The sequence below is a fragment of the Cydia pomonella genome, chromosome 22 (assembly GCF_033807575.1).
Source record: "Cydia pomonella isolate Wapato2018A chromosome 22, ilCydPomo1, whole genome shotgun sequence".
NCBI classification, from domain to species: Eukaryota; Metazoa; Arthropoda; class Insecta; order Lepidoptera; family Tortricidae; genus Cydia; species Cydia pomonella.
This window is the reverse complement of record NC_084724.1, coordinates 13,604,057-13,630,323: the sequence shown is the minus strand read 5'-3', so window position 1 is coordinate 13,630,323 and position 26,267 is coordinate 13,604,057. Positions and strand designations below refer to the sequence as shown.

The following is a 26,267-nucleotide window of genomic DNA, read 5'->3' as shown; positions in this document are numbered from 1 at the left end:
CGTCTTAAATGGTACGGAACCCTTCATGCGCGAGTCCGACTCGCACTTGGCCCCTTTTTTACATTGGGTATATTACATTGATTACTTTAAATCCTACATAGTGACAATGAAAGACCACACTCAAAGTTTATAATAATATGGTTTATTTCAAAGAAATAAATAAAAGTAGCAGAGGGAAAAAAAATTGGTTTTAGCTAGTATACTATTAAACAACTTAGTGGCGCATGCCGCGGCATATCATTTCAATGTGTGGTGATCTTATGATCATCGTAAGCGCTTTTTGAAGCATGCGTTATTGATTCGTTTTTATAATTATGTTTCCTGTATTCTCGTAAACTAGTTGGTAGAAAAAAATAACGAAAAAATATGAAATAACTCACAAAAATGAAAGGAAGTTTCCAATGAAAAATTTCATTCCACGTATTAATAAGTTTCGCAATTTTAGGAACTTTCGGCTAGCACATAGGTAAGTACCGTTATTGGCACGTAAATTGGAAGTTAGCTATCAATTAGAAGCCATTTATTAGGACAAAACTTTGTCGCTCCTATCTCATGCTAATATAGCTACCGGCGAGAACAAGCACATACGAGGTAAACTTTAAATGTAATCAAACGCCCACGGGTCACTGCCCGCGGGTGTCTCCAGCTAAAACAATGAAATAAAGTTAGCCACAGTATTGTATAGCGCTTTAAACATTTCAACATTTTACCTTGATTAAAATAACAAAATGTGTGGTAAAGTTTCTTGAACAGTTTGCAAAAAGATTCATTAGTTAATTTGACACAAAAGTTATGCGTTTGATCTTAAAAATTAATATATGAATTAACATTAGAATAAATTAGTTTTTATTACTGCAGTAATTTTGCTAGGTCGAAAGTTTTCCTAGCGACACAATACGAATAAACATAAGCCTCGCCTTAAGGAAGTTAACAAGCATTCAAATAACAAAACGTTGAGGCCAATTTAAACGTACACTGATATCGGAATAACATGTAACTGATGTCATTCAGTCACACTGCATTTCTTCTGTCTTTCATTTCAGTCATTCTTGTCTGTACATGTATTAGAGTAGGCGAGACGCACGATAATAAAATAACATCATTCAGATATCAATCTGATACATATTCTACGTTAGAATTGGCCTGTATGTTTCGTAACCAGATTTGCCTCCGTGAATATGCATGCGGTTAAATGAAAGCGTTCGTTAGGGTGAAAATATGAGATTTTTCGGCTTAAAACTGACAAAAGTATTATATCACCGATTCACTGAATACGTGGTTTCCGTCCATAATTTCTCGTTAAGGCTCTTCAAATTTAAATTGAAGTTTTACTTTTAATGATTTTAACTTTGCTTTTGATTATTTTATAGTGACATTGCTGGAAGTTTTAATTAATTGTTAGTTTAAATTGTTGTTAAGTGTTAATTGCAGACTTATATTATTGTATTCAAGTGGAAGAGTTTGAATTAAAAATGTACTTATACTAAAAACTAAACTACAAAACTTAAAACCTAGATCTAAAAATAAATATAAGTATATAGTCTTAAAATAAAATAAAACTATCCCCCTGCGGCATGGTGCCGTAGATGCTAGCAGCATTTCCTCGCTGTATCGCAAGACTAATTCTTTGAGCGAGGAAGCTGCCAGCTCTGCGGTCACCGGTGACCTCTCTAATCCTTTTAGAAAGTTCCTTAAAAAGGTTAAAGGCGCTCGGACCCCACGGACCAAGGGTCTCGACGCCAAAGGGTACGAAATTATATTCGGTGCCGAGACCCCTATATTTAGTTTTTTTTAAATTTTTCGCCCGCCTCTGCCGCCGCGCCAGCCTTAGCAGAAGTGCCGTGGAGATGAGACGGGGCTAGGGTGTCTACACAGGTGGCGTCCCACACCAGCACCCGTCCCATCTTCCACGGAATTAGTGTCATTCCATCCGGTCTCTTACCATCATCTCTTATAATGCCGGGGGGCTCGAGTAGAGCTGGCACATTGACGCTGGCAAGAGACCGGCGGAGAATGTCGTTGAGCGCGGCGTGTCTAGAGAAGCGGCCGGCGCTCCTTTGGCAGGAGAGTCCGTGGTGTCCGAGGACTTCGACGTCAGTGCCGCAGGTGCACCTATGTGGAGCGCAAACCCGGACGCCGAGACATTTTGCGGATCCCTATCCCACCGTGGTGAATGGGAAGGGATGCCTGGGTCCAGGACTCTTCACTGAGCTGCAAGTTCAAAATAGATCTTTGCTTTAGATTGTAAATCTGGTTTCTTAAAGTTGTAATATTTTCATCAGTCTGAAACGAAAACTGTACGTATGTATAGTTTGTCTAAATAATATCGGATACTTCTGTTGATCCAGATGTCAACAAGGGTTTAATAACTTGTACGTGTGTAAATATCGTGTATTGTAGCGCCCAGACAGATAAACCGATTTGGACTTAGATATTTTTGGCTCCATCGGGTACTCCCCGAATACTTTTTTGGCTGAGCGTTAGCCTAGTTAGTTAAACTCTTCTCTTTCAGTTAGGGCAAAAATGCTTTTGTATGGTCGGATGTTCTCCTCTACACACAGGTCGCACCTCTAAACCAATTTTTTTGAGCAAGTTCGATGCCTAAATTTGTTTAAGTTTTTGAAAAATTTTCAAAGAGTCGGAGCCGTACATTATTCAGCCGTAATTTTTTTATTGATTAATTTTCATCAGGGACGTGATGCTGCAGCGCCATCTGGAACCTGCAGGATATCAAACTCCGTGACGAATTCAGAGTATTATCGATCCCAAAAATGAAAATTAATGGAACCTTGGAAATTGGTATAGGTAGATAGATAGATAGATAGAATACTCTTTATTGGCACACCTCAGTAAAAATATACAAGAAAAATAAACCATTGATTAAGGTACATGTACAACGATAAATATGTATCTTAATTAATCATCAACCATAAAAGAAGAATCAATTTCAACATCCAGGTAGGCAGATATGAGCTGAGGTATAATTAAGTTCAACATAATTATCTTTTCCTTTCATCTTCTCTTTCATGATTCCGGTCCACTCACTAGCTTATCAAAAATAAAGCGACTAATTTATGATCAGGGTTTTTTACTATGCTTTTCATAACTGAAATGTAGCTGTATGTAGCTGTTATAAGCTGTAATATGTCTAGACATGTGTATTTCGTAAAAAAAAAAGAAAAAAAAAATTGTTTATTTCAGACATATAAGTATCCATAGAAGTATTAGTGAAACTTATAAACTTAAAAAGACTATGTTAGTTAATTTACATACTAAGTATAATGAAAACAAAAGTGCAAAAAATGGGTAAAGCTCTTAACAACTCGGTACGAGCCGGAATTCGAACCGACGACTCATATATTAGAGTCACTCGCTCGTTTGAATCATTCGAATAGTCGCCGCCAGTTTGATTAAATAGTACATTACCATAGAGGACGGGAAACAAAGAGTTGCAGGCCAAGTAGATATAGACGGCCGAGCGTAGCGAGGTCGGATATGGATACGCGGCCGGATATGGATACGCGGCCGGATATGGAATATAATATAAAACTCAAAAAAGAAAAAGAAAAACACAAAAAAGACAAAAAAATGAAAAAAAGCATACTGGCAGAATTTTGCTTATAGGTTCCATAATTTGACGTTTAAAAACAAAAGAAGGTTGCCTTACAGGCCTAGGTGTCTAAGGCTGTATGAAATTCCTTTACATATCATCTTCACTCATCGCACCTGATACGTAGTATTTCCGGACCTAATTTGAAGTAAGTCATATCAACATTTCATTACAAGTTTGAGAAAAAACATTTTTACCTCAAGTTATTTTTAGTTGAAGTATTGTATCAATATTTACAATAGGTTTAAGTGTTAACTCGTTTTATTTTTAGTAGTCATTAGGTAAATATAATTTTGACTGCTAAGAAGACCATCTGCACAAATACTTTGAAACAGCTATTGAAAAAAAAAGCGGCCAAGTGCGAGTCGGACTCGCTCATGAAGGGTTCCGTACCATGTATGACATATTAACAAAAAACTACTTACTAGATCTCGTTCAAACCAATTTTCGGTGGAAGTTTGCATGATAATGTACATCATATATTTTTTTAGTTTCTCTTATTTCAGAAGTTACAGGGGGCGGGGGGGACACATTTTACCATTTTGGAGGTGTCTCTCGCGCAAACTCTTCAGTTTATAAAAAAAATATATTAAAAACCTCAATATCATTTTTGAAGACCCATCCATAGACACCACCACACGTATAGGTTTCATAAAAAAAAATTTTGAGTTTCAGTTCTAAGTGTGGGGAACCTCCAAAATCTATTGTTTTTTTCTTTCTATTTTTGTGTAAAAATCTTAATGCGGTTCACAGAATACATCTACTTACCAAGTTTCATCAGTATAGTTCTTATAGTTTCGGAAAAAAGTGGCTGTGACATACGGACGGACAGACAGACAGACATGACGAATCCATAAGATTTCCGTTTATTGCCATTTGTTTACGGAACCCAAAAAACGTAGTATACCCAGTATAACCATATTTACTAACATGTTATACAAATATTTGTTGACCAAATGATAACCTTCACTGAATTTAGCGAAATGGTGGAATAAAATGACGTAAGCTCTTAATAGATAAACCCAACAACGCGAGTCATTACTATTCAATAATTACTATTATTTTTTATACCATGACAAGCTTACGGTCCGCCTGATGATAAGCAGCCCCCGCAGCTAATATCCGCTTGCCACTCTACTGGGGTTACATGCAAGTTACCGACCCTACAAGCTTACAAAAATTCATCCTATAGCACTACTCCCAATAGGGTTGTTTCCATCTACAAATCTTAGGGCAGAATTGTATCCCAATAAATAATTTTGGATTATAAGAACATGTTAAACTACTTTTAGGGAACCTGTAATGACCATATTTTTGTAAATATTGAATTTTAAATATCTTTTGGCACACGTCACGTGACCAAACTCGAAACGTCATTGAAGATTCTGATGACGTCACAACTCTCGGATTGACACTGTTGACAGTTAGGCGATAAACAACAAATGGGTCATTACTATTCAATAATCACTATTATTTTTTATACCATGACAAGCTTACGGTCAGCCTGATGATAAGCAGCCCCCGCAGCTAATGTCCGCTTGCCACTCTACTGGGGTTACATGCAAGTTACCGACCCTACAAGCTTACAAAAATTCATCCTTATAGCACTACTCCCAATAGGGTTGTTACTTGTTTCCATCTACAAATCTTAGGGCAGAATTGTATCCCAATAAATTATTTTGGATTATAAGAACATGTTAAACTACTTTTAGGGAACCTGTAATGACCATATTTTTGTAAATATTGAATTTTAAATATCTTTTGGCACACGTCACGTGACCAAACTCGAAACGTCATTGAAGATTCTGATGACGTCACAACTCTCGGATTGACACTGTTGACAGTTAGGCGATACACAACAAATGACAAATGTCAGTTGACAGTTCGTATCTTCTACGTGTGTATGTAGTTATGTGTCAAACCGTAAACTGTGACGTCACACAATTTTCAAAGAGCGTTTTGGGCGCAAAAGCATCTGTCAAAATATATTTTGTTAATTTAACATATTTAAAGCCGTTTTTAGTATAAAAGTTAAATTTTAGGGCAACTTTTAGTTAATATAGAACGTAATACGAGCGTTTCAAAAAATTGGAAACAACCCTATTGCTTATTTTATAAACTTATATCCAGAACACTATTACAAATGTCGATGTGGGTTTGTATATTTTAAAATGTTCTGCGATTTTAAACGGTACAATTTCTACTTTATTAAACGCAGCCTCGTTTCGGTTTCGCCTTTCTTTGTTTACAGCTTAAGACTAGGGTTGCTGCAACACATTGTTCCGTTAAAATGATTGTTGTTTCGTTTAATTTTCTGACAGTGACAGATGTTCGCTATTCTCATTATTGCTGTTGTTGTTCTTCTTTGACTGCCACAAAGTTTGTCGCTTACAAGATGATGTTTGTAACCAAGATTATTAACACAAACCGTATTTTACGCAGTCGGGTTCATTCTATACCAAACGGACGATGTTGATAAATGATACAAAAGGCGTTTGCTCGTTATTGTTCATCTTGAATTTCTTCATTTTTGGTGGTTCAGAGGTAAATTTGTGGTCAAAAGACCAGCTTTTTCAATTGCTCGATTTTTCCGAATCGCGAGTTCAGAGTTTGAGCAAACTACTAGTTTACTTACCTAATTAGTTTTTGAACAGGATGTCAAGGCTAGCAAGCATAGGTAACAGAAACTATGCCCCCGACGTCCAACTTCAGCGAACATGCACCTTCTCACTTCCTCTTCTCCAAATACAGGATTTCTTTTTCGCACTGTACGTTGTCAAACGGTAAAAGCTCGTAACATTATCTATAAGTCCACCAAAGCAAGGAAAGTTTTTTCATTAAATTTATAGTTGCGACAGCCCTAATTACGACAGCTTTAATCATATAGAGCCTTGATATCACATGTTAAGCTGCTCATATTACAGCTTGGTGTTCGAACAAAGGGCCTGCAAAAAAACGAGTTTTTCTGCATAAACCCAATACCTCGCAAGATGAAAAACATCAGTAGACTTACTAGAGTTCAGACGCCTGGCATAGGCAATAGGGTTCCGTAGCCAAATGGCAAAAAACGGAATTTTTAGGGTTCCGTAGCCAAATGGCAAAAAACGGAACCCTTATAGATTCGTCATGTCCGTCTGTCTGTCCGATTATGCCACAGCCACTTTTTTCCGAAACTATAAGAGCTATATTGTTCAAACTTGGTAAGTAGATGTATTCTATGAACCGTATTAAGATTTTTACACAAAAATAGAAAAAAAAAACAATAAATTTTGGGGGTTCCCCATACTTACTCAAAAAATCTTTTTTCATCAAACCCATACGTGTGGGGTATCTATATCTATATTGAGGTTTCTAATATCATTTTTTTCTAAACTGAATAGTTTACGCGAGAGACACTTCCAAAGTGGTAAAATGTGTGTCCCCCTCCCCCCGTAACTTCTAAAATAACAGAATGAAAAATCTAAAAAAAATATATTATATACAGCCATGCAAACTTCCACCGAAAATTGGTTTGAACGAGATCTAGTAAGTAGTTTTTTTTAATACGTCATAAATGATACGGTACCCTTCATGGGCGAGTCCGACTCGCACTTGGCCGCTTTTTTAGATACAGTCATGAACGTTAATCATGACAAGATTTAGGGAAAAATATTAATTGGATTTTATAGTTTAACTTTATTACTCAATATTTAACAGTTTCTCGCTTCCTGTGCAAAACTGTCCATAATGCTCGCAGCATACCTACTCCGCTGGATGGCAATGGACAGCCTTTGCACCAGAAATAATGGGTAGGAATTTATTTAATGAATCCAATTTTGGAATATTAATTCGCTGGACTTGGAAAAAAATCTCTTAACTTTAATTCCCCAACACTCGCAATGAGTATTTTTGTTTCTGTTTCGTTTTATTATTTCATTAATGGCTGGCACGCTGCCAACGCTATTAAAACGTCATATCTACGATGACACGGCCACTCAGCTAGTAATCCAATAGCTAGCGGGCTTGCTTGCGTTATGCTGGCGTATTTTACCTACTAATAACGCAGGGAAAGTAAAATATTTGAAGTTATAGGTCTTCTTATATCCCCAAGCGGTTTTCGGATTTAAAAGTAGGCATCTGAAAACTCACACGTTAAAATCCGATGTTATTAGTAATCGTATTTTTAAAATGTTTGTACGTTTGAATGCAGATTTTAAGGTATTTTATTTTGAAGACAATTAAGTTAATAGGAATGAAATTTTAATAACTAGGTACCTATGTAAGTATAAAATAACTCGTTTTTGCCAGGCTAAAGAGGCCCCATTCAAACTTTTATACCTGTTATAGTTTTGGTGTTGATATATATAACAGTTTTCGCTTATAGATGCACAGGAAATGCACTGTTAGCGGTGCTAATTTTGTATCATGTTGAAATTTTACACTTAGCCTTGGCCTCAGTCTACTTACAATTACAATTTAGTTGAAGTTGTTCGGCATGGGGACGGAGCTTAATCATTTTCAACATAAAATATAACCATTGAAATAATAGCTACATTAAATTTACGACGTTTATAGGAAACTAGTACTAAATTGGATATGCGAACCCGAGATGAGTGCTAGTTTCGTACAAAATATGTAATTTATTTGGCTATAAAATCATGGCAAACGTGATTTACGATGGTTCTTAGTCGAAATGGTTGACAAATAAATTTAGTTTTACCAAAAACTGTCCATGTTAATAAATTTGGTTTATAAAACGAAACCATAATAATGCTTTGTCTACACACATATCATAAACCTTCTATGATGTCTTAAAAAACCATAAATAATGGTCAACATTAAGATAAACTGTTATTTACAAATGTATAAAAATAGCCCACAATTGTATCGTAATTACTAATTTTTTTTTTTATTATAGCCTATTTTGTGGGACACTGCTGGGCAAAGGCCTCCCCTTTTTTCCGCCACTCATCACGGTTTTAAGTATGTTCCCGCCAGTCTCTGCAAAAAGCGTCGAGGTCATCCCGCCATCTCTTTTTTGGCCTCTGCCCCGGCTAATCTGCGGTGTCCATTCGGTAGCCAATTTGGCCCACCGATCCGGGTGCACACGGCAGACGTGTCCTGCCCAACCCCACTTAAGCTTAGCGGCCTTAACACCCACATCTATGATACCAGTTCTGGAGCGCAGTTCGGTGTTCCTAACTCGATCGGTTCTCCGAACTCCTAGTATGCTGCGCTCCATTGCTCGCTGGCAAATCTTGAGTCGGGACTTCTGGGCTTCCGTTAATGACCAAGATTGGGCGCCGTAGGTTAAGATAGGCAGTAATTACTAATAAGATCCCAAATTCCATTAAACAAGAACCTCGACACGCCGTATTTAAAAACAATCTAGAAAAATTATGAATAGAAAAATGTTATTACTCTGTAAAAGATTTCCTAAATGATAATAATTTACTATAAACCTAATTGAATCTTATTTTAAGTAATTAGACTGCATAAGTTAGTAAATTTACTTTGACCGAATTTGTTTTAATTAATGATTGATTTGATTTATTTTGATATTTATATATATACATTTATTGATTTTTGTGTTATTTCTACTTTAATTTAAATTATTTTGTTTTAAATATTTTTATTTTAATATTTTTGTTTCGTTTTCGCCTAATTTAATTAGTTATAAGTATGTTGTGTGCCCTAGCAGGGTGTCATGGACTGACATTATTACTTGTATAACACCTTTTAGATTTTATGTACATGACTTTACAACGAAATAAATTAAATAAATGAAAATAAATGAAATTTTACAAAAAAAATCTTATCTGTGAAAATGTTGTAATTGTTTTCATTACTACATTAAAAAAACGATTTGGTAATGACATTAAAATTTCGAATATCTCTGAAAAAAAAACAAATCGATTCGAACTCTTTTCTAATATCAGTCGAGGTGCCTTTTTGTTCGACATGAAATGTAAATTGCATACAATTTTAACAAATCTGGCGTGTTAGTTTGTATCGAACGATACGGAAATAGGCCCCCGACTCTAGTTTGCTCTGAATTGAAAAAAACTACGAATGCGTGACAAGCGTGAAGAAAGTTTTCATTTACCGCCATTTGACGTACAGTTTATCTTTTGATTAGTTTTAAGTATAAAATGAGTTTGTTTTGTTGTTTTTAAATTATACCAAACGTTTCGTTTAAAATGAGCGATAAAGATATTTCGGCGACACAGCCACATATCCTCGAGTTCCGCCAAAAGAGCAACTATGCGCCAATGTCGACTGTAATTTGGGTTAGTGAATAATTCATAGAAAGTTTACAATATGTATTTAGATAAAATAGTGTATCTCTACAAAATTAGGCATTAAAACACTCGTGTGATCCTTTTAAGAAACTCACATCGTTCGTTTTTTAAACCCACACTTGTGTTTTAATGCCTTTCATTATGTAGCAGTCACATAAACTTCTATTTCAGTGCTTGCCTAAATTTGCTCGCTTCACAAGTCGCTTCGAGTTTGCAAGCGAGCTAAAGAGGATTCGGAGGGCAAGGAAGCAGAGTTGAATGCACTAGTGCTAGGATCTTGCTCATGAACTATAATTCCACTTCAAGGTTTTATGGTGCGCATACCCATACATGCTGCAGAGGACCATCGACTACTCCGACTTCTGGCCCAAGGGTGTCGTGATTCGAAGGTTCCGGGACAAACTGCCGAATCCGACTCAAAACGAGCCACGCCGTTCTATCACCTAAATAGTGTTCAGTTATAATTTTATAAAATGTATATGTACCTGTGCTAGTCAATAAGGTCTTTGCTGACTTGTTTGAATAGTTGTTATGGATCTTGTTGCCTGAATCAAAATTTACATAGACAAATAAATATTTATATTCCACTGTTATCATAAATTCTTTCTGATGTTCATCATTCCTTTGCCATTTTTATGATTTATGTAGCAATATACACCACAAATATTTTTTTGAATTAGAATTAGTAGTAGTAGTAATTAGTCAACTCTACGCCGCAACGTTGGAGCCGCTGTGCAGCGATGCCATATTCCACATCGTTGACTAGATGCCGACGCTCAAAAGACGCTAGTGTAGGGTTGCTCTTAAAGGTTCAGTTCACTGTTTGCACGCAAACATTATGCGATCCAAATGAATGATAAAGACTTCAAACACGAATGACGCTGCCCGCGATTAGACAAGCAACACGTAGACGTGAAGCTATTAAAATTGAGTTTTAAATACAACAACCAGTGCACGCACGTAACAATAATGGATAATATTTCAACGAGGTGAGTTAATTCAAGTTAGGAGGCCAGTTCAAATTGAAACAGGTCAGGTTTACTAAAATAAAACGATTACTAAATAATTTCATTTAATTCTCATTCGCCGTCTCCGTCTCGCTCGCGCTAATGCAACTATGGACAAGTCCAAACGAAATGAACGCGCTAATGACAATTTATTAAATTAATTTAGACATCATGTGAGGTTCACGATCAATATAGCCTATAGGCCGCGTTGTGGTTTCATAGATTTAATTTGCTATCGAAAATGGGAAGTGCGACAAATTAAGCTTGCAAAATTTGATTACACACTGACAACGGCACAATTGAAACTGAATAAAAGCTTCTACACCTTGTTGTAAACACTTTTCTGAAACAAGGCAATTATGTGATATGGTGCCATTGACAATTACAACTCCAGTGGTGTCACATTCAAATTGCTGACACTTCAAAAAAACTGTATCTACAACCTACGAATATGTGTGTATTCATTTGGAAAACTACTGTAGAGAATTCATTCCATGGCTGCAACTTTCGCGGAATTATGTGGAAAGTAGATAATGATATACATACCATATACACATACATGACATATGTACCATGGTTTGCAATAAAGGAAATATGAAATATAATCACCTTTTCACAGCGGTCATTTATAAGGACATTAGACATCCTTTGTTTGTAAGCACATTTCACATCTGCCATTTCAGGCTGCCAACAGTTGTTAAAATGAACAAGTAAGATTCCCAGCCCCAAATTTCAAAACCACAAGACATCAGAAAACACAAAATAGTCCTCAAGACATTACCGCCCAAAGACAACTGCGAACTGCCAGCTGTGTAGTTTAAACTTGGAAATTGTTTTATGACAGCTTCGACCGCAAACAGCAACACTTCTAACTCACCAATAATGGTACTTTAAACCATTTCAGTAGTTCAGTCAGGTGTGGATGATAAAATAATTTAGGTGTCAACGTACACGTACATAAGTACCTATCTATCAGATGAGGGAAGGGGGGGGGGATGGTTTTAATAGTAGGTAAAGCCTCCATACTATCTACGGCTATTACTAATATATATCATTACCTATATATATTATGTAAATATGTACCACACATTACTTTTGACTTCAATTTTCCATAATCTTTAGAAGAAGAAAAACCGACTTCACAAAACACCTCAACGACACGTATTTCGGATTTAGTGATATGTCTTCTTCATTAAAATTGTTCAGCAAGGACAGCAAGTTAGGTTTTAAGCAACATTTTTGTCAACGTCGAGTTCTGATGGATCCACGAGGAATTAAGGGAACTCCTAAAATGTTAAGAGCATGCTTATAGCGTTTTTATCTAAAAGACAAGCATTTGCATTTAAACAGTGCTATTTGATGAAATGGAACAGAACTCCTCCACAATAAGTATTTTACGTCTTGGAGCTAAATGTAATTGTTAAGAGATGCACTATGGTCATGAATAATTTAAAGGGCATTCCAAACTGTTCTTTTGTGAAGTAGGTTTTTTTTCTATTTATTATTATAAAACAAACCAAACAATATAGAGAAGTATCCTTTTGTAGCTGCTGTAACAAATGCCATTTATAACATCATAAATAAAATAAAATTAAGAGTTTAGTTTGCCATTGTACAGATGCATTTTATTTTAGTTTTATCGTTCTTGTGTAAACTTGTTTTCGTGCGAAAAAGTAACATATGTATATACAATATACATAAAGATACAGCTCTGCTAAAGTGTTCCCTAAAGATTTTTCATTAATGGCACTGGCACATGGGCACTAAATCATATGTTTTAGGGTACTCCTCGACTACTACGAGCCTTGGGCGCTCCAAAAGCTTCTGCTCCTCAGCGACCGGCAGTGCGGCCTCGACGCGCGCGCCCAGGTCACGGTCTATGAGATACATGATCTTCAAAAATTTCATCTGCACTTCTTCAACCGCGTTCACCATGACGCTGGCTAAGTTTGCTGCCATCCTGTTCCTCTTACCCTCCGTATTAACGTACGTGTTATAGAAATAAGAAGACTCTCCAAGATCTACCGACTGTTTGAACTTAACTGATAGTGCCTCTTTAGGCTTCGCTACGTCCACATATGGAACTGGGCCGTTAAATGAGTTCTCATAGTAATTCGGCGCATCTTTCATATTATCTAGCACTGGCGGCAAGCCGTCTCGGTTGTAGATCTTCCTATACTTTGGCTGATTCACTCTAATATTATTATGATTGATGCCTAACCGGTAAGATTGAGTATCTCGATAGGAGAATCTTCGCACTTTGAAAGCGTCGTCAACCGGTCCTGGTATTCCGGGCACCAAGTTACCGGGATTGAAGGCCGTTTGTTCGACATCCTTAAACTGATTCTCAGGGTTTCTGTTTAATACTAGGCGTCCAATAGTTACAGTATGGTATGTTCCATTTTTCCACAAAGTACTCATGTCAAAAGGATTGTAATTAAGCTTAGGAATGTGGGACTTCGGAATGATGTCCATATCTAGTCTCCAAGAGGGATAGTTTCCTGCAGCTATTGCATCGTAAAGGTCTCTGGTGGAGTAATCTGGGTCATTAGCTCTAAGAGCACCGGCAGCTCGATCGCTGAGTAACTCCAGGCCCTGTTCAGTTATGAAATTAAACCTCACAAAGTAGCTGTCACCATGTTTGTTGACGAGCTCGTATGCATGAACAGGGAATGCATTCATATGCCTGTATCCATTAAAGATACCATAATCAGAGAACAACCACAATATCTGGTGGATACTTTCAGGCGTAAGAGTGACGAGGTCCAAGCGAGCTGTAGGATCGACAATGTATGTCTTAGGATTCCTTTTGAAAGCATGTGCCAACGAATTGAATTCATGTGGAGAATTATAGAGGAAAACTGGGAATGATAAGCTAAGAAAATCTAAATTGCCCTCGTTTGTGTAGAATTTGGTAGTTAGGGCTCCCGTTTCTCTGACAACATCTAATCCTGCGCGACCTTGGACTAGGTAGGAGAATCGGACGACGACGGGGGTTCTCTTTCCAATGCCATTGAAGACATCCGCTTTGGTGTATTTGGAGACGTCGTTTGTAACCTCGAAGTAGCCGAAGGCGCCCGTGCCACGCGCGTGCACCGTGCGCTCAGGGATGCGTTCATGATCGGATGCAGTCTGGAGGTCCCAGAAATGCGGATTATTGAAGAAATCTGTGTTGAGGGTAACTGACTCCCGCACCTCCACCGGTCTTCCAGCACTAGTTGTCAGCACTCCAATAGGTTTCTGCAACGGATATACACTTTAGAGGACTGCGGTTCATAGAAAGAACGTCTGCAAAGTTAACCGTGTTTTCGCTAGATTCAGATAATTTTATGCGAAATAACTCATAAGTACGGTGACATTTAAAACATTCGTCCGCCATATTGTAATATTTTTTCAACACACTTGCTGAAAACGACGTTTTTATTCCACCGATTTTTGGCTCATAATCTAAAAGGCTCTAAATAATTTAAACACGCGTGCTTTTTCAGTATATTATAACCCTCGTGCTTTTTATCCGACTGAGTTAAGAAAGTAACTGATTGCTTATATGCACGAAAACGTGGCCTTCTTAATTGGGTCGAGTAATACATTTTTTTATACCACTAGGTTTCAAATGTTAGTTCAAAGGGGTTTTATCACACCAAACATAACTTAAAGGTTAAATTATCTCGTAAATTACATTAATGAATAAACATAACATTTTATCGATTTGATCTCCATCCGTCGAATAGAAATACAAAAATATTAATTTGGCTGTTTGTCGATTTCGTTCGCGCCTTTGCCTTGCGCGCGCATAGGAATCGTGCGTAAAAAAAACAACGCGCCAGCCATTTTCCGTATTTGTCATTAAATTTTAATAGTTTTGCTTGTTTTTAGTTTATATATTGACGAAAATGTCATTTTCAAGCATTGAAAATGAAGAACACATAAAATTGAGGCTGCCAGCAATACTAATAGGCAAGAGCCGAGAACGATAGACTTTAACCATCAAAATCGGGTGAAACATAATTGAAGGCATATGAAACTTTTGTTCAATGGAAAATCAGTAAAAACGCCCAGTCTTTCTTGGAAAACGTGTTGGTAGCTTACTTCAATGAACTGGCGAATAAGTGCCTACAAGCCCAGCACGCTTTGGTACAATTATTTGATGTTAAAACTGTAAGCCACCATTTTGAAAATTTTACTTTTACTGTTTTGACAAAAAAGTTTTGTTTTTCCTCGCAAGTGTGTTGAAAAACGTCGTATGAAACGCGTGTGCATTGGTCATTACACACATCGGCTTTCTTATTGCGCGCTCGTTTACAACTTGCGCGCACAATATCGCCTCCTGTGTAATTACCAACTTAACACACTTGTGTCATAATGTACTATAATAGGTTAGACATTGAAGACCCATTCAGCATTCAGCCACGATTGAAATTTGTGTAAAAACATTTTAAACGGATATTAAATTATTCATATTAAATAATTTTATACATAAACAAGATCTGATTATTAAAGGGTTTGATATTTTAAAAGTAAAACTAATTTTTTACCCATTTAGAAAAAACTCCTTAGGGGATCTCCCTGGGAGAAATAAAGGCCCTTGCTTTTAGAATAAGATAAGATCTCTTTCGAGCAAGTGTGATGAAAAAAATATTATTGCATTTGTAATTTTTTTTTTGAATTATTAATTTGATTATTTTTATTCGGTACAAACAGAACAACATAATATATATAAAACTTAAAATCTAAATCTAAAAATATATAATACTAATCTTAAAATAAATAATTAAAAACTATCCCCCTGCGGCATGGTGCCGTAGATGCTGGCAGCATTTCCTCGTTGTATCGCAATACTTATTCTCTGTGCGAGGAAGCTGCCAGCTCTACGATCACCGGTAGCGTCTGCTATTTTTTTGGCTAAATCCTTGAATAGTGTAGACGCATTCGGACCCCACGGGCCAAGGGTCTCGACGCCAAAAGGTACGAAATCGTATTCGGGGCCGAGACCCCTATATTTGATCTTCTTTAATTTTTCGGCCGCCTCTGCCGCCGCGTCGGCTTTTGCAGTTGTGCCGTGATGAGACGGGGCTAGGGTGTCTACACATGTGGCGTCCCACACCAGCACCCGTCCCATCTTCCACGGAATTAGTGACATTCCGTCCGGTCTCTTACCATCGTCTCTTACAATACCAGCTGGCTCAAGAAGAGCTGGCACGTTCACGCTGGCAAGAGACCGGCGGAGAATATTGTTAAGCGCGGCGTGTCTAAAGAAGCGGCCGGCGCTCCTTTGGCAGGAGAGCCCGTGGTGTCCGAGGGCGTCGACATCAGTGCCGCAGGGGCACCTATGTGGAGCACAGACCCGGACGCCGAGTCGCAGGCAAAATTCCAAAATTTGCAATTTGTAAACACTAATTAAATATATACATGTCGACGCGCAGGCGATATCAAAATTAAATTAAAATAATACAGTGTGTATACTATATCATGTAGTTATCTATAAGCTGCAGAAAGATGAAAAAAATAAGTTTACTGCATATTAGTACAAAAACAACCATGCTGTGAATGGTTCAATGGATGAAGATTTTTGGCAAGTGTTTGTAAAGTGATACTTAAGAATGTGTTGGCGTCAGGCAGTTTTTAAAACGTTCTCGGAATTGGACTGTCTATCTAATAAATTTGATTATTATTTTTTGTTGGCTAATGAGAGAGCGTACAGGTTCTGCAGGCGACACTCTGTTTTGGAACTTTTTTATACTACGTCGGTGGCAAACAAGCATACGACCCTACTGATAGTAAGCAGTCACCGCAGCCTATAGACGCTTGCAACGCCAGAGGTGTTACATGCGCATTGCCAACCTTCACACTTCGCACCCTCGTTGAGCTCTGTCAACCTTCCTGACAGGAATACAACACTATGAGTTGGGTCTAGTGTTATTTGGCTGTGGTTTTCTGTAAGGTAGAGGTACTTCCCCAGTTGGATGGCTCTAGATCTGGAATGACATCCGCTGTGCTGTGCCCTACTAAACAAAGCGAGATGACATTCACAGTGCCTATACCTCTCTTTTAGACGTAGTTTAAGGACACCTGGGTATGTCCTTCCTTGTCGGTGGTTAGACAGTCAAGTGGCAATAAAAAGACCGCATTTTGCGCCATGTATTAAAAAAAAAAGTATTATAGGACATTTTCATACAAATTAACTAAGCCTTACAGTAGTTACAGTAAGCTCAATAAGGCTTGTGGTGTGGGTACTTAGACAACGATATATACAGGATGATTCAGGAGACGTGAGCAGGATCAAGCCTGCATATTCGGTAAATTATCAGCAACTGTTTCGTACCAGTATTTGTGAGATTAACGTTAATTTAATTTTTACTGTTAAAAAAAAAGAGTTTTATTTTATTTACGATATTTATGGTCACCCTCTTTGTTTTATCCATAATAAGTGACAAATTGAATGTCATCGGAGTCTGGTTACTTTTATAAAATCGTATCTCACTCAAGTGTGATATTTTATTTTCTTCATAATCAAAGTGCTGTCATAACGGTTAAAGAGGTTTTATCTTTGTTAATTAAGTGATGTAGGGTGTCGATGATTGTAGATAAGCAAATTTTTCCTTAAGAAAAAGTTAAATAACAGATAAAAAGCGTGATTGTTTTACTTAAATATGATGGTGAACGATTCATTAACATTTACTGATTGTGTAGGCTTAGTCCAGCTCACGTCTCATGAATCACCCTGTATAATAATTATATAAATACCTAAATACATAGAAAACACCCATAACTCATGAACAAATATTTATGCTCATCACACAAATAAATTCCCTCACCGGGATTTGAACCTAGGCCATCGGCTTCATATGTAGGGTCACTACCCACTAGACCAGACCGGTCGTCAAAAGTATTAAGTATCTAGGTCTCCAGTACCTTTGGGATGTTTCTACCGATCATAGCTATAATTGATTGTATTCAATGACAACAATCGACCGTTTAAAATTAAAATTAGCACTATCGAATCCCATAATTATGTATAAATAACCACTACTATGCTATGAATTAACAGGTTTCAAAAATTTATACACAATTTGTTTATCGCTCATAACTCAGCTCATAAATATTTTTTCATCAATCCCATACGTGTGGGGTATCTATGGATAGGTCTTCAAAAATGATATTGAGGTTTCTAATTTTTTTTTCTAATCTGAATAGTTCCAAAGTGGTAAAATGTGTGTGGGGGATCATCAAACCCATACGTGTGGGGTATCTATGGATAGGTCTTCAAAAATGATATTTAGGTTCCTAATATCATTTTTTTCTAAACTGAACAGTTTGCGCGAGAGACACTTCCAAAGTGAAAAAATGTGTGCCCCCCCCCCCCCCTGTAACTTCTAAAATAAGAGAATGATAAACCTAAAAAAAATATATGATGTACATTACCATGCAAACTTCCACCGAAAATTGGTTTGAACGAGATCTAGTAAGTAGTTTTTTTTAATACGTCATAAAATAAAAGAAAATAAAAAAAAATCTTCAAACCCATACGTGTGGGGTATCTATAGATAGGTGTCTTCAAAAATGATATTTAGGTTTCTAATATCATTTTTTTCTAAACTGAATAGTTCACGCGAGAGACAGTTCCAAAGTGGTAAAATGTGTGTCCCCCCCCTGTAACTTCTAAAATAACAGAATGAAAAATCTAAAAAAAATATATGATATACATTACTATGCAAACTTCCACCGAAAATTGGTTTGAACGAGATCTAGTAAGTAGTTTTTTTTTAATACGTCATAAATGGTACGGAACCCTTCATGGGCGAGTCTGACTCGCACTTGGCCGCTTTTATATTTTCTAGCATACTATGTTCTTAGCTTAAATAATATTTGGACACAAAATAATTTGCTCATAGGTGATGTGAAAAGCAGTATACGTCACATAGTAGCAAAATTATTTCCGTCTTTAGCGTAATACACTTTATTTCCTCACTCACCTCACTTCGCTTCGTGTAGTATTCAATGTGGGTAAATGTTTCTTAGTGTAGGTTCGTTTGTTAGTGTAGGTTTTAAGGTTCTGACGGAAGATCAGCGCTGTGGTCTCCGCAGCATTTATGCTGAGTCAGCGCCTATTCTTTACCACAACACATGACCCTCTACTAATATCTCTATTAATCTAAAAATAAGACACGTAATACATTTGATTGTTGACGTAATTATTGATATTAGTGTCAAACTGTATGTTACTTTTTCTTTGTCTCTTGTCAATTTTCTTTCTCTCTTGTTATTTGTTTGTGTCACAAAGCATGTAAGTTGTGGTTGAATAAAGATTTTATCTATCTATCTATCTAAATGTCATTTTGCTCCTTTGTGATACAATCTACTATCGTTTTATTTAAAATGCTTACCGGATGTGTTATTTTGAACTCCTGCAACTGCCGTTGCACAGCGTCTAAGGTGACGTTGAGGTAGCGGACTCCATGTGCATCATTAACTATGGCAACGCAGACAAACGCTACTAGCCACTGCATGGCTCAAGATGATAGCGTGCGAAATACGAAATCTCTATATATTACTGGTTCAAATAATTGGCTAAATCCTTTGCTGATTTGTACGGAGGATTATCGTAATTTAGAAGATTTGCCTGGTGGAAATGAATAATTGACCTTTATTCTGTTTGTGTGAATCTAAAACAAATGTTATTTCATGATTATTGATGCGTTACACACGCAATAATGATTTTCATTAGCGGAAATGGGTGAGCGCGAATCAATACAATTCCAATTTAATATCGGTAGGCATGTATAGTTATAATCTCGATCGTGTTAATAACTATCTATAATTGTATGATGGACGTGTAAATAAATCGATTTATATGAATTGCAGAGTGCATGCATTTCAATAATGAGTACATATAGTGTTGTTGGGGCTGCCTCAGTTTTCTATAGTGCTCAAGGATGGTTGTGGAAGCACGTAAGGATAATTTGTATGCGTTAATTTGAAAACCAATAGCTTTCCTAATGTGCCCACATAGATATAAGGCTGCGTTTCCACCAGATATGTGCGAGGATGCGATAGAGAGAGATGTGTTAAGAATCCAGGGCCCGTACTTTTCATGCCGTTGACGCAAAAATGACGTAATTTAACATACAGGGAGTTGTTTTACAATACTACAAATTTAGATAACTTACTTATTGACGGGTATCAAAATAAATACTTGTTACGAGAATAAAAGCTGTTACGCTGTTAAAAATCAAAAATATGTATTATTTAATAAATTAATAATCTATTATTTATTTGAGTGACAATAAGACGAAAGTCAGTTAGACGTTTCTGTACTGATTGTCAAGTATATGTATAACTTACCTAAAGAGGTTGATAAAACTTAAGAACCAATAAAATCACTTCATTTGTTTTCCTCGCTCAGCGTGTAAAGTCTGTTCGGATAGTGAAGAGTAGTGTAATGTATTGGGCCCCATACATTCCACGACTCTTCTCTTTCCTGCACAGACTCTAGTGATTCTATTGTTTCTTAAAACATTCTCGCACATCTCTGGTGGAAACGCAATCAATAAGAGAGGCAAATTAATTTTCACCACACCAGCTGGTAAAGGTTCTCTTTTTATCTCCAGGGAGTGACGAAAGTGCGACGAAACATTCTAGACTAGTATTTTTTATACAATTGTTTTTTTTCTTTGACGATATTTTGTGAAATTCTTAGTATTAAATTTGATCTATGAAATATATTTATTAGTATTATATATGGAATAATATTTACATCAATAAATTGCTGTAATAATTAGCTTAATAATATGTAATACTGTCTTAATATTTATAAGTGCTTGTTGCTAGGCTTACATAAATAAAGTATATTTTGAACGTGAACTTGAGCTTGAAGTCATCATTACTAGAACCATCATGGAGTTTTTCGATCAGGTCACGTGTCCATCTTACGAATTTTCAATCTGTTGAATCTGTCGGTCACGTGACCTGTCGCGAGTATAACATTTTTTCCCCATCACAAAAAGTGCACAGCGCCGCTAAAAGGTTTCATTTCAAAAAACATAAGTAGGCTTACCTACTAGGTTTTATACGCCTGTCCATGCTTTACTTTTAGAGTTATTGTTAAAGAAATTGAATTCTTTGATAGAAATTCGCTGGATTAGAGATAAAAAGTTTCCCGTAACTTTGATTAATAACACGAGAAATGAGGAGTATAAATAAATATTACAGGACATTATTACACAAATTGACTAAGTCCCACAGTAAGCTCAATAAGGCTTGTGTTGAGGGTACTTAGACAACGATATATATAATATATAAATATTTATAAATACTTAAATACATAGAAAACACCCACGACTCAGGAACAAATATCCGCGCTCATCACACGAAATAAATGCCCTTACCAGGATTTGAACCCGGGACCATCGACTTCATAGGCAGGGTCAGCACCCACTCGGCCAAATTGGTTGTCAAAGAGTATCCATACAAACCTTTATTTAACTAATTTAACTTGCTCTGTTAGTATGTATGTACATGTTATTTTGTTAATGTGGGTAAAATCTTGGACGCTAAATATGACCCTCTTTCTGATTACTGATTGAGCTGAAATGTTGCATACATATGTAGATGGATGACAATGCAATATTATGATGACATAAAGCTGATCTGATGATGTAGACAGGAGGTAAAACAACGCAAACTAATTGTCTTTGGGGGTTGTTGGAATTGTCTCGATGAGTATTAGTTGCCTGTGAGAGAAAAGTACAGTCAGTGATAAAAGCAAACATACATATAATCACGCCTATTTCCCGGAGGGGTAGGCAGAGACTACGGATTTCCACTTGCTACGATCCTGGCATACCACTTTCATGACATTCCTCATACACGCTCGTCGGTTTAGGGTGTTCTTGACCTGTCCTTTCTTCAGGATTTCCCCGATTTGATCAGAGAAAGTCCGCCGAGGTCTACTCCTTCCAGCTCCCTCTTCTACTTCTCCCTTATACACTCTCTTTGTTAACCTTCTTTCACTCATTCTTTCCACGTGTTCAAACCGTCTCAACATACCTTTCTCAAGTGATAAAACCTTGTACCAAAAAAATCTTTTTTTCTGCCAAAAACGTATTTGTTTTCGTTTCGTTTTATTATTTCGTCAGTGGGTGGCACACGCTGCCAACGCTGTTAAATACGTATACGTCATACGATGATGCGGGCACTCAGCTATTAATTCAATTGTCGGTGGGTTTGCTTGCGTTATGCTGCCGTATTCTACCAACTTATTACGCAGAGAAGACGAGGTTTTTGAAGTTATGAGTCTTCTTATATCCTCTGACTTGACGGATTTAAAAGATGTGAAAACTCACACGTCAATATCGATGCTCGTACCAATGAGTTCTTCGGAACTTATGTACAAAATATCATTTGATATTTACCAGTCGCTTTTCGGTGAAGGGAAACATCGTGGAGAAACCGAACGAATCCAATAACTAATCCCTATAGTTTAAACTCTGGGTTGGGCTTTCGTAAAAACTAGTGCCTACGCCAATTTTAGGAATTAGTTGCCAAGCGGACCCCAGGCTGCCTAAGCCGTGGGAAATAGCCGGGACAACGCTCTCGAGATCAGGGATCGGAACCGGTTTTTTGCAAAAACATCGAAATAACCATATATTTCGGTTTATTTTATACTCTAAATGTAGGACTCAGTTGTGTTTTCAGATAACGACTTCGTATTATTAGATTGCCTAATTAGAAATGAAGTAATTAACAAAGAACGAAAAAATACCGTTTTCGTTCCCATACAGAAAATACCGGTTTCCGATCCCTGCTCGAGATGATGATTAGTCACCATAGAGAGATATGCATGCGCACAAACGGAGCGCAGGTAATCGTTACATTATTATTAAAGACAAAACTGTGTATGTACTTAATCCATCAAATTGTTCTCTTAAAGGAGTATTTACAATAGTCCGGGGACTCTGTTAAAATAGTATTTTATACAATCGTGATATAATAGAGAGCTTTGCAGTCGAGTTCCATGTTTAGGCAACGAAGCTTGCTGAATTGCCTAACGAAGGTACGAGACTGAAAAGCTTTATTATATTACTATTGGTTACAATAATTTATCTACGAATCATTTAAAATAATACCTTTTTTTACTGTAAAACCTAAATAATTAATGATAATTAGTAAGTACTCCATTGACAGAAATGTTAGTCTTAGTTCTTAATAGGAAGCGCGGCGATTGGTCAATTTTTTTTCAGTAGACTTCAGCGTATCAAAATGAATCTTATAGTTAAGTGGGAGCCCATACATGAAAAGTAAACAATTATAGTTTGGTATACGAAATCTTAATTCAACCATTACAGTCGAAGAAGAAGAATTGGCCACCACATCTATAGCAGATGATTGTTGCAGCGTCGAGTAAAATCAGGTGTTTCGGGGAGGTTGATTGCAACGTCTGCGATGACTGAAGAGTCCAATACCAGAGCGGCATCTTTCGGCCACAGCAATCACAAACATGACGAGAGCCCAAGGGAGGTCTAGCAGCGCGGAGTCTTTTCTGCCTAAGGTTCTCTAACCAGTCCTTGTCATGCTTGTCTACACCCGCTTTGAGATCTCGACGCCACTCTGGCCTCATTTCAGCCTGAGATTCCCAATTGTGAGGATGAATATCGAAGCAGATCAAGTCCCTCTTGCAGCAGTCCTTGAATCTAAGCTATACAGTCGACGAGTAGAATAATTTATTATTCTGGTTAAAGTAATCTCCATGTGTCAACCCTCAAACAACTCAGCGTACAATCAAACGAGTCATACGTTCGTTTGTACAGTAAGGTGGCATAAAAAGGGTTAGGTCCCACACTGTCACCTCATCTAACCCAAAAGTTTTAAATTGCCTGCCAATGAACGAACTACTCGACTCACTTTCCGCTAGATTTAACTTTTATACAACAGCAACTAATTCTAATGGAATTGAGTATGAAACCACACAAAGCAATTTGAATTTGATTACTGCACTGAACTTTGGGCACTTTTGAACAGTGCTTTAACTTTCAATTACATTACTAAAGCGACAACATAGTTTGCCGCGTCTAGCGATAAAACGTTGCGCACCAGAGACGGAGACACGCCGATGAAGTTTAAATTGTCTTAATATTTCTAAAAGTTTACAGGAAATACAGTAGAGGGTCATGACTCAGAAGTAGACAATCGTAGCGATATTAGAACATGTTCTAGTATGCAATTTGGATGGATGGCATGTCTAGTACGATCACTTGAGATGCATTCATTTTTAATTCCTGGGTAATTTTAATATTTTGATATAATATATGGTTACTAAATACAGGTCACATATGGTGACCCAAAAATACGTTGAACAGAATTTTTAAGGCTTTTTTCTTAGACACAGTTCAAAGTTTTGAATCCGAAGTTTTGATGCCTAGTACCGAGGTTGCACAATGGCGCATTTTTTAGAATCGGTAACATGCACCGCTGTGGACGCATTTATGTTTATTTTCTTTTTTTTTGGCAATACATTAGCTTTTTTGAGATGCCCGCCAGGACGGCAAGCCAGGATCTTGCCATTATAACTGTTCACGGAAATTTTCTTTTCTCATAAATTATATCCACGACACAACTTGCTATTCTTACGAATTCGATTAGCAATGGGTTGTCTTTCGGCTTTCTTTCGCTTTACAATTAATTTTTTTAATCGACAATTTCCAAAATCAATTTCCTTCACAATTCCCTCAGTCGATGTTAGACTAAGTCCATCCGAAGCAATAAAGACTTCAATTTTATCGGCAATAATAAAGCAAATCCGATCGGCAGCGTCAATACGCGTTGCAAGGATCGAAGGAACCGTTCGAAATATCCAAGAGATTCGCGTTATAGTGGTTTATTTACTGCGAGCGGCTCTGGAGCTATAAAGAGTTAGCGAGAGATTAATGTGATTTTAGGGCAATAAACAGATTTAGGCTGGCTTTAATGCAATAGTAATTGGGCATTCATGCGAATTATACTTTCTACAACAGCTTTGTTATTGTTCTTCTGCGGTATAAGCAAAGACTGCAACTAAATTGTACGATAAAATTGCAATATAATTTAGAAACCAATAATTGGATCAAATTTAACTTGTTAGATATGATAACAGAGACAAACACCGGAACAGCTGGGGACAGATTAATAATTTAAACAAGGCGATTCGTCGGGCATCCTTTTTCAATCAATATAATAATATACGATACGTTTCATGGCTTGAAATCTCTACTATTTTTTTTTAAACTGGCTCAAAAGAAAAATGGGATGGAAAGTATTTAAATACTTCTACGCAGACTAACTTACGGGCGAGGGCTAGTAAAAGTGTATATTTTTGAGCGCCCATTTTGCCTAATAACTAGTGTACAATACTTACTGACTGTAATAAGTTTTTGACAAAAAAAATCATTTTTGGTACGAGTTTTTATCGTTGACTGTACGTTTTTTCCACATGCAACTAATACTCATCGAGATGATTCTAACAACCCCAAACACAATAAGTTTGGGTTATTTTATCTCAGAGTTCCCATGGTCACCTCCTGTCTCCATCATCAGATCACCTCCATGTTATCATAATATTGCATTGTCATTTGCATGTGTATGGAAAAATACAGCTCAATCTGAAATCGTAAAGTGTGTCTTTAGCTTTCAAGATTTGACCTACATTAACATAGGTACATACATACAATACTAACAGGGCAAGTTAAATAAAAGCTTATAAACCGAATATAATAACTCATATGTTACAGCTTATTTTCATTTCGCAAAGGACATGTATGTTGTAAGGGATCCTTTCAGTAGAAAACCGAGGGTCCTATTCCCTTAAGGGACTGACTACAACCGGAGTCACCGGGCCAGAAAGGTTATAATAAAATTGATGTTGTTACCATTCCCTTCTGGGAAGGGTTAGGCAATAAACATAAGATTTTTATGTGACATCCGGAATGTTTTACAATCTTCACTCAGTTTACGATTTGAATAGTTGAGTATCGGGTTTCAATATGTATCCGGAGATTAGGAAAAACCATTGAAGTAGTATAAAAAACCAATATTCTACGATGAAGTGTGTTCGAACCAAGTTCGACGTGTTGCCTCTCTGTCGCACTTGTAAATTCGTACGTATGTGTGACAAGGAGGCAACACGTCGAACGTGGTTCTCGGTAGGCCCTCTGTTCCAGTATAAATAAATAATAAATATTTGCAAACAATTTTACACAGCAGGCAAAGCTTGTACTATGGGTACTAGGCGACGATATTCATACGTATATAGATTAATATATACGTAGGTATATACATGGGAAACACCCATGACTCAGGAACAAATATCTATGTTCATCACACAAATAAATGCCTTTA

General features: G+C 37.0%; 3 protein-coding genes across 3 annotated transcripts in view; 1 reads left to right on the top strand and 2 right to left on the bottom strand.

Annotated features, from left to right (window-relative positions):
- Nucleotides 1-22,715, top strand: part of LOC133530373 (uncharacterized) — a 211,178-nt gene extending 188,463 nt beyond the window's left edge. The window contains exon 2 of the mRNA XM_061868284.1: nucleotides 22,501-22,715. Coding sequence (XP_061724268.1) covers nucleotides 22,501-22,596 — 96 coding nt within the window. The 3' untranslated portion in view covers nucleotides 22,597-22,715. The remainder of the gene's footprint in view (nucleotides 1-22,500) is intronic.
- The window catches only part of LOC133530376 (orexin/Hypocretin receptor type 1-like), a 162,810-nt gene that overhangs the window by 123,121 nt on the left and 13,422 nt on the right, over nucleotides 1-26,267 (bottom strand). The window lies entirely within an intron of this gene.
- On the bottom strand, nucleotides 10,539-20,627 carry LOC133530377 (peroxisomal catalase 1-like). Its single transcript, XM_061868290.1, has 2 exons — nucleotides 19,283-20,627; nucleotides 10,539-14,138 (listed from the first exon to the last, which is right to left on the bottom strand). The coding sequence occupies exons 1-2, from the start codon at nucleotides 19,403-19,405 to the stop codon at nucleotides 12,639-12,641; spliced, it is 1,623 nt and encodes a 540-aa protein (XP_061724274.1). The 5' UTR covers nucleotides 19,406-20,627; the 3' UTR covers nucleotides 10,539-12,638.

Excerpts from the sequence above, each read along its gene's own strand:
- LOC133530377 (XM_061868290.1), bottom strand. The coding sequence starts at position 19,405 with ATGCAGTGGCTAGTAGCGTTTGTCTGCGTTGCCATAGTTAATGATGCA. Across the intron at positions 14,139-19,282 it reads AGTTCAAAATAACACATCCG|AAACCTATTGGAGTGCTGAC; the intron begins GTAAGCATTTTA and ends TATCCGTTGCAG.